Source organism: Syzygium oleosum, unplaced genomic scaffold (assembly GCF_021117445.2).
Source record: "Syzygium oleosum isolate NSW1041296 unplaced genomic scaffold, Sole_v2.1 Sole_v2.05, whole genome shotgun sequence".
Taxonomy (NCBI): Eukaryota; Viridiplantae; Streptophyta; class Magnoliopsida; order Myrtales; family Myrtaceae; genus Syzygium; species Syzygium oleosum.
The window spans coordinates 3055552-3064772 of NW_026607489.1; the positions used below are offsets into that span (position 1 = coordinate 3055552).

The 9221-nt window shown below is 40.3% G+C and overlaps 1 protein-coding gene across 1 annotated transcript; it reads left to right on the top strand.

The window, feature by feature from the left end:
* The first annotated feature begins 4124 nt into the window (after positions 1 to 4124).
* LOC115680862 (probable LRR receptor-like serine/threonine-protein kinase At3g47570) lies at positions 4125 to 7335 on the top strand. Its single transcript, XM_030604707.2, has 2 exons — positions 4125 to 6816; positions 6917 to 7335. The coding sequence occupies exons 1-2, from the start codon at positions 4125 to 4127 to the stop codon at positions 7333 to 7335; spliced, it is 3111 nt and encodes a 1036-aa protein (XP_030460567.2).
* Positions 7336 to 9221: the final 1886 nt, after the last annotated feature.

Genomic DNA, 9221 nt, shown 5'->3' on the forward strand with positions numbered 1-9221 from the left:
TTGGAGATAAGGCCACCCAATGGAGGCAAATGTGTAATTTAAGGAGAGTCCAAACAAAATTTTCTTCTCCAATTGAAGGATAGTGTACGAGAAGAAAAGAAAAAGTGAGTGGAATAAAGATTTTGGGTTAACATTATAGAAATTGATGTCACAAAAGCGGAATAATGTTTTATGAGATTTTATTTGGCTTAATATTATAGAGACAATGTGAAATAACCTGAATAATGTCTTTTTACAGATCCTATCCCTTTTATGCAGTTTTTTTACCTTATTTTTCGGGACGACAGACACGTGTTTTGTATGTGAAAAAAAATTAGTGGGAATTTCAAAATAGAAGCAAATCATTTAATACAACATGTAGTTCAAACTGATTTGTGTAGGATCTAATATAGTGATGGTCACTTAATGAAAATTCAATATAGTAATTCTTGTAAGTAGATTTTCTTGCGTGTAGGTATTATGTCTAATAGATGAAAATTCTTATAGCTAAACGGAGATGAGGTCCCGGTTGGAAGAATAACAGATGGAACAAGAGCTGAGGTCCCGGTTGGAACCGAATGGAGTCGATAGCTCGACAGATCAGCTCCCCTATTTTTCGGGAAGTAGGGCTCGGCTTTATTCCTCTGGGGAAGAAATAGTCTGACGTCAGAAAATAAAGAAGGAAAATAAAGCTTCACCTAAGCTTGAAGAATCCAAAAGGGCCATAAAAGACACTAGAGTTCTTTTCACCCATCGAAGAAGCAGCATAACCCAAGCCCCTATACAAAACAGCCAAAAGAGGCGCCCAAGTGCAAGATGTCTGCCTTCGGCAAGCCGAGAAGTTAAACTGGTTAGGTCATTTGCTTTTTGGAGTGAGGGTGAAAGAATACGAACTTAGACAGCCAATATAAAAGAAAGCCAACATGTTCATCATCAGCTGGTTAACCTGTCCTATTCTCATATTTACCCAGAAAGGGACTATAAGACAGGTCGGTATCCTTACCCAAAGAAGGACAGTCAGTTGAACGGAGCAAGGATCCTCACCCCAAGGACTGAGACCGGTAATTGCATATAAATAAAGAAGGGTCACTGTTAAAGGTCCCGAACAGAGGAAAAAAAAAGTTAGTTGAGGATGACCAGAAGCTAGTAAGACGACCGAGAAGTTTAGGGTTAAGTTTCCAATCGAAGGTACGAAACTCGAGGCTCTGTCAATCTTAGCAGCTTGCCAAACATGGTTCTTATGAGGCTTAAGTCTTACGTATCATTCAAAAAAGGCAAGATCAAAGTAAGAAAAAGACATAAGCCGTTGAGATACTGGGGTCCAAATATAATAAACTATATGTTCCTTTTGGAATGGAAGAAATTCAGTTGCATGTCGAGGGAAACAACCTCAAAGAAACTTCGGAACGCTATGTTTGAAGAAACAGGGACCGATGACAATCACTTCTGGTGCCTCCTCGAGACAGTCTAACAACGACAAAATGGAGTTGTCTTTATTCTCTGGAAGCCGAAGTTGGTCCAGCCGAGACAAAAAAGCCAAAGGATCATAAGAAGGAGACATGGTAAGACCCGAAGGAAGGTGAAAAAGCTCCAAGGAGAGAAAGGTTGAAGAAAATGAAGCAGCAGAATAAAAATTCGATCTTGAAATTATCTCTGACAACAATCATAAAAGCAAAAGGAGATTACAAGAGCGGAGCAGATCACACCACCCGTCGGCTCGAAGAGAGAAGAACGAAGTCGGGGATTGGCCAAAGATTTCAAAAGTCGAAACCGACGGCCAAGGATATCTGCGGTATGTATTTAAAAGAATAGAAATGGGACATATGTTAACATCCATAAACAATCTTCACGGGTCGCGGCAAATTGATAAAGCCCAGAAGTGCCATTAAGAAATCAGCCCATGGGTTAAAAGAAGCCTGTGGATAAGGACGGCAGCGGTTACCGATGGTTCAGTGCGAGCGTTGTTTCAGAAAAACAAGATAAACGAACGGTAGACAAATTACCGAAGAGACCGTGAAGGCCAAAATTCAACCACCTTATGGATAACAAAATGTTGTTGCTAGGAAAACATCCCGAATGTTTCGGGAATAGTTTGAATTTGAAATAATAATCACCCTGATGATTATTTCCCTGATCTGGCTATAAATAGCAGACACAAGTAATTGTTGTCGGGATTCACACTCAATCAATGAAATAACATATCTTCAATTTCGCCACTTATCTTTCTTATTTGCATTCACTTTTACCCTTTTATATAATTTTATTGTTTACTTTGTCCTTAGTTTTTGTTTAGTTATAACCGAATTCTTCCTTTTTGAACCGACACATAACCGAATATACACAAAAAGCCGAAGAGCTAACTTTGATAAAAGGTATTTCGTCAATGACTGTTTTCGGTGAGACAGGAGCATAATGGAATGACTCGGCAAAAGTACGAACCAATCTTGATGTATCTCTCGAAGAGTTCAAAATTCAGACGACTTTTTTGTACCGCGGCTTCTTCAACGGTGAACTTTGAGAGGGCCCGACAGCTTTTTAGTCGGTGCCTTCCTATGTCACTTTCAATGGGGCTTTAGATGGAGACTTTGAGAGGGCCCCACAGTTTTTTTAGTTGCACCGCAGCGTCTAGTGAATTTTTTCAATGGGGCTTTATGGGGGCACTTTGAGTAAATTATTGGGTTTATTTCTTGGACATTACTCGGTGCCTTCCTTTGTCACTTTCCTTTGCTTGCAGTTTAGTGCACGACTACATGTTTTTTAGTCTTCGGATCAGGTGTCTTGGTCTTTGATTAACATACTTTTCGATGGGGAATTCGCTTTTGATCTCCTCATCACTTGTATCGGTCGGTCTTGGCATTTTCCTTGGTGGTTTGGTGGACGCAGAGGGACTCGTACGAGGACGAAATACATAAGGATAGTAATAAATAGGTCGAAAGTAAATTTTTCTCTTGGAAAGTTACTATTCACATTGAAATAGAACTAGTTATTACTGACACATACATACATACATGCCTTACAATGTTGTCTCTAACTGATGATCAGGTTTATCAATCAACTAAGAGATGATTCTAACTGATTAAGCTGTTGTTAGTCAAGTGATAGTCGTCAATGACCATGACCCGCTAATCAATCGCGCTTGATCTTCAAGTCTTCCAGTTTCTTTTCCAAAGTGGGGGGCCTTAGGACTTTGTGGGCATTAGTTGACTTCAAGTCAACAGCTGGAAAGCCATCTAGATGCGTCCATCATCCATCCCTGAAACCACGCTTGATCATCAGTATTCCAGTTTCTTTTCCAAAGTGCAGGACTTTAAGACTTTGAGGGCCTTGGTTGACTTCAAGTCAACAGCTGGAAAGCCATCTAGATGCGTCCATCATCCGACCCTGAATACACGCACTTGTATAGGCACAAGCCAAAGGACCTGTTCGCTTCATTCCGATGGGCACATTGTTTCGGAGCAGCTTCTTTCCACCTTCTGGTGAACTATTTGTTGATCAGATGAGAGTAACAGCTGTGCAGTGTCTGTTGTTCACAATTGAGGACCTGTCGTCAATGTGCTTACATGGAAAAAAAAAAAAAGACGCTGCAAATCCTTCTGCGGAGTCGACGGGTCAATGATCTATGCTTGATACCTTCTCATTCTATGAATGATTACTCTTGTTTTGGTTAAGGAATCATTCTCAGCGCATGTCACTCCTTTTCATATCCGCTTGTCCACTGCTGGACTTGTATAAAACGAACCCATGGCATCACCCGTCCATACCCTTTCCCCTTGTTTTTTGCCCCTTTTCAATTCGTACGTGACTTCATCGTAACCAGTTATCGAAGAACTAGATACAAGAATACAACATTTTAAACTTGTAATGCTTATGAGATAGGACACGAATTACGCAACGTCCTGCTACGAACTAACGTCATGTTTGGTTCAGAGGCATGCGTGTTCCACGGAATCAACGAGTGCCGTTCACGCAAAGAGCATTAGTAGCCTCATTCTATGGAGTCAACGAGTCCGTGGTTGATGGTCGACAGGTCTCCTTCACTAGCTGTCGAATCAAAAAGGGCCACCTCCTTATAATTTATAGATCTCTTCACGTCCAGTTGAGTTAGCACGTACCAATATCTCTTGTTTCTTCTCAATTTTCAACTTATGGAACCTCGAAGCTTTAGCTTTGCAGAGTTTCGATCATGCCATTTCGTCGTTGGTATCGTGCTCGCATTGGGCATTACCCAAGTCTCCTCTACCACAAACGAAACCGACAAGCTATCGCTGCTCGCATTTAAGGGCGGAATAACTGAGGATCCTCTCAGTGTGCTCAGCTCGTGGAATAATAGCATGGGGTTCTGCCAGTGGCATGGTGTCACGTGCGGTCGCAGGCACCAAAGGGTCATGGTACTCGACTTGCGTTCACACAAACTCTCTGGCTCGATCTCTCCTTATATTGGGAACCTTAGCTTCTTGAGAGAATTGTGGCTCGGAGACAACAATTTCGATCATGTAATCCCTCCGCAAATCAGCCGGTTGAGCCGCCTACGAATCTTACGGCTGGGGATGAATTCATTGGTTGGTAAGATTCCCGAAAACATATCAGCTTGCTCTAATCTTGTCACCCTCATTCTTACGTACAACCATCTATCTGGAAAAATTCCTGCACAAGTTGGTTCATTATCGAATCTACGGATTTTTTATTTGGATAGAAATAATCTAACTGGAAGCATGCCTTGCTCCATTGGGAACTTATCTTCACTAGAGTGGCTTTCTATTAAGGAAAATTACTTGGGTGGGAGCATTCCTCCAGTCTTAGGCCGCCTGTCGAAATTGCATCACTTTTATGTATATGATAACAAACTGTCCGGCCCAATTCCAACCGGAGTTCTAAATCTCTCTTCTTTAATTGTCTTCGATGTGAAATTCAACCAAATTCGAGGGAGTCTTCCTGCAGACATAGGCTTTACACTTCCGAATCTTCAGTGTTTTAGCATTAGCGTAAACCTATTTGAGGGACAGGTTCCTCCGTCAGTATCAAATTGCACAAAGCTAGAGACGCTTCAACTTGCAATGAACAAATTTTCAGGTAGGGTGCCTTCTTTGGAAAATTTGCACGAGCTTCGAATGTTCACCAATTTCGAAAATCAGCTCGGGCATGGAAAACCCGAAGACTTGAATTTTGTTTGCTCACTGACAAACGCCACGAAGTTAGAGATATTGTCTATTTTTGGCAACAGTTTCGGCGGAGTGCTACCTAAATGCATAGGTAACTTATCCATCACCCTCACCCTATTTGATGTGAGTGACAATCTACTATTTGGAGACATTCCTAGACAGATTGAAAATTTTGTCAACCTCGAAGTATTGATTATGTCCAAAAACAAGTTTTCAGGTGTTCTACCCTCGAATTTGGGGAATCTACAAAAATTGCGGATACTAAGGTTAAGTGGTAACTACTTGGGAGGGACAATCCCATCTTCTCTAGGAAATCTAACCAAGTTGATTCAACTATTTTTGGATGGAAACAACTTTCAAGATCAAATCCCTTCAGAACTGTCCAACTGCCACTTTTTGAACCAGCTCTCTCTTTCTAGTAACAATCTCAGTGGTACCATACCCCCACAAATTATGAGTAATTTATCACAAATCATCTTTTTTAACTTGTCTTATAACCGTCTGACGGGAGTTCTACCCATGGAAGTAGGCAACTTGAGATTTTTGACCGCATTGGACATCTCTGGAAATATGTTAGGAGGTGAAATTCCAAATAGTTTAGGTGATTGCGTGGCATTGCTATCATTGAGGATGGGGGCCAATTACTTCCATGGGTCCATTCCTCAGTCGATGAGATCGTTAAGAGGCATTGAAGAACTTGATCTTTCACACAACACTTTTTCCGAGGAAATTCCACAGTTCTTGGAGGTATTTCATTCTTTGAAAGTTCTGAATTTGTCTTACAATAATTTTCAAGGCATGCTGCCGCGTGAAGGAGTCTTTAAGAATGCTACCTCTACTTCTGTTATTGGGAATGCTAAGCTTTGCGGTGGGTTGCCAGAATTTCAGCTTCCTAAATGCAATTCCAGTAGCTCCAAGAGTAGGAAAGTCCATCTTGTATTGAGATTGTCGGCTGTTGTTATTTGTGGCCTTCTTGGAATTGCTCTTGTTCTTGCTATGCTATATCTCTGTTGGTGGAAGAAGCAAGTACAAGAACCGGTTTCAAGTTCTATTGATGAGTTATGTCCGAACGTATCTTATGGAACACTCCTAAAAGCAACCGATGGTTTTTCTTCAGCCAATTTGGTTGGTGTTGGAAGCTTTGGTTCTGTTTACAAGGGGGTACTTGAGGATAATGGGACTGTCGTTGCAGTTAAGGTGCTTCATTTGGTGGGCCTAGGTGCTCTGAAGAGCTTCATTGTTGAGTGCCAAGTTTTAAAGAACATCCGACATCGAAATCTTTTGAAAATACTAACAGTTTGTTCGAGTGTTGATTATCAAGGAAACGATTTTAAGGCCATGGTATATGACTTCATGGACAATGGAAGCCTGGAACAGTGGTTACACCCAAAAGCAATGCGATCTCATGGAAATGAGCCTTTGAAAAAAGTGAATTTCATTCAGAGGATAAATATTGCTACTGATGTTGCTTTTGCACTAGATTATCTTCATCACCAGTGCCATATCCCCATCATTCATTGTGATCTAAAGCCAAGCAATGTCCTCTTAGATGCTCAAATGGTCGCACATGTGGGCGACTTTGGATTGGCAAAGTTCCTCCTTGGATCATCCCATGATACTGTAGCTAACCAAATGAGCTCCGTGGGTCTACGAGGGACAATTGGTTATGCTTCACCAGGTAATCTCTCTACTTTCTATTCTAATGGTATGAGCTCCACATTCATTTTTATGATAGGCACTCCTAATTTCATTTGCATTATCATCTAAATGTATGGCAGAATATGCAATGGGATGCGAGGTCTCGAGAGAAGGTGACATCTACAGTTACGGCATCCTCTTACTAGAGATGTTCACAGGATTAAGTCCCACTGACGACAAATTTGGAGATAATTTCACTCTCCATAGTTTTGTCACGGCAGCTTTGCCTGAACAAGCGTTGGAAATTACGGATCAAATTCTGCTTCTAGAAAGGGAGAGTCGTTTCGACCCCAACAGTCCTCAGCATTGGCTTTCCGAAAGCGATAACATATTTCAAGAGTGTTTGGTTATGGTATATAATATTGGAGTAGCTTGTTCTGATGAAGTGCCTGGAAGACGGATGAGCATCAGTGGTGTTGCAAGTCAATTGCAAAACATTAGGCGAAAACTCTTTGCATTGGGTTTACATGAACAAGATGAACATCCGCGGGTGATATGATAATTTCTTGACCTCTAGCGTCTTAAATATTTAGCTTTGCTTATGCTAGTGCAAACACACATGTAAAATCTGTAGCAAAATAGAGAATCAATCATGTGTCTCCATTAGAAGCTAATAGTCGATTGTCATTACTCATTCTCTCTCTCTATATATATATTAAGCTAGCATATGTCCCTTATTGCACAGACCTTTTTGTAATATCTGTTAAGACGAAACTTGACCTGAATCGAAGTGTGGGAAAGTCTGGCTGCATAAAGAAAGTTCGAATTGGATTTTGTGACCGCCTTCTTCAAAACCGAATCCTTTTTGCATGTTGGAGTCGAAGGTACTGTTGGTATTTTGAGCGTGAGAAGAGGACTTAAATTATGATATTTGGGTATGACTTTGACCAAGGGTTTTGCATGATTCATGTAAGAATTAACATTTCGTACGTAGCTATGACGTAAAATAATAATTACAAATGACTCTTTTGATTAAATATATAATTAGAGATAACTCTAATGAGATAATTTTTTTGATGCATTTCTAACTTGTACTAAAGTGTTCATTAATAAGTTATCCAATCATAACAAAATGTTAGCAGATATGTTATAAATAAATGAATATTGTAAAATGATAGAAAAAAAGAATACTAGCAAAATCAACAAACAAAAAAAGTTACCGGTGACGGTCAACGACGCGGCGGAAGCTCATTTCGCGATGCAAGGGTGGTAATAACCCTAAAATCATGATGCTGCTAGCTTTTTACTGCCATGAGAATTGCGAATACAAAAATATGACGCAATAATGCTTTTGGTTAGGAATTGGATTCCGACGATCAATTTGTAGATTTTATAACGTGTAACGGAAACCTTTTGAATGAAAAATTTAGGTACCAACAGACATTATGTTGTAACTAACAATTTTTTCATCATAGTTTTGACACAAAAAAAATACAGTGCAACCTCGTGTTCGATCGACACATGCATGGAAATTTAAACATTGGAATACATTATTGTATAAAACTTCTACCTTGAATAGGGTATTGCTTTTGAATTGTATTATACGTTCAATAATGTTTTGTGTTTAAATAAGAACTTTTTTTGACATGACACAATCATGATAAAAATTCTAAAAAATTTTACTTGTCACGAACATGAATCTTGTTCCGTTGTAATTTGATGATGAAAACATCGTGATCAGATCGGATTTACGACATTTACCCTTACTATCGCAAGTGCATTTGCCAGCTGCATTGACTGGGGGTATGGTACATTCCCAATTTCCCAGAGGGAGGAAAAGGAACGGCTTTGCATGTCTGCAGATGGTTGACTTGTAGTTACTGTGTCTATTAAGAAGGATTTGAAGTGCGAAATCCATTACCGTTTCATGCACATGAAGGGATTTCTAAGGAAAGAAGTACGGTCCTTTATCAGCTTTCCAGACATTATTACAATATGGGACCTAATCTTTGTGTAGGAAATTTCATCCGATGCAGGGAGATTACAAGTCAATTGCACCTTGCCAGCGGGGAGGAAGTCATACTCATGTCTTCAGCATGAAGGAGTCCCGACAACAATCAATGAAGAGCAATGGCAAAAATGGTACAAAGATGTTTTGCAAGGGACACTGCGAGAGTGAGGCCTACATTGACCAGCTAACAGCTCCTTAACTACTGTCCAAAAGAATCTAAAGAGAAGAATCACAGTTACACTTATAATCAGACCATGAGAGACCCGCAAGGCAAACAACCAACTCTATGAAGGTCAGTTTATTGATTTCACCAGACTTTATAATGCAACAACGTCCCTCCAATGCCGTATGTGCCGAGACCAGGAACCTCTTCTCATAAGCATCTTCCTGAACGGGGATCCCCGGTCCATATATCAAACAGCAGCGTTCACTGA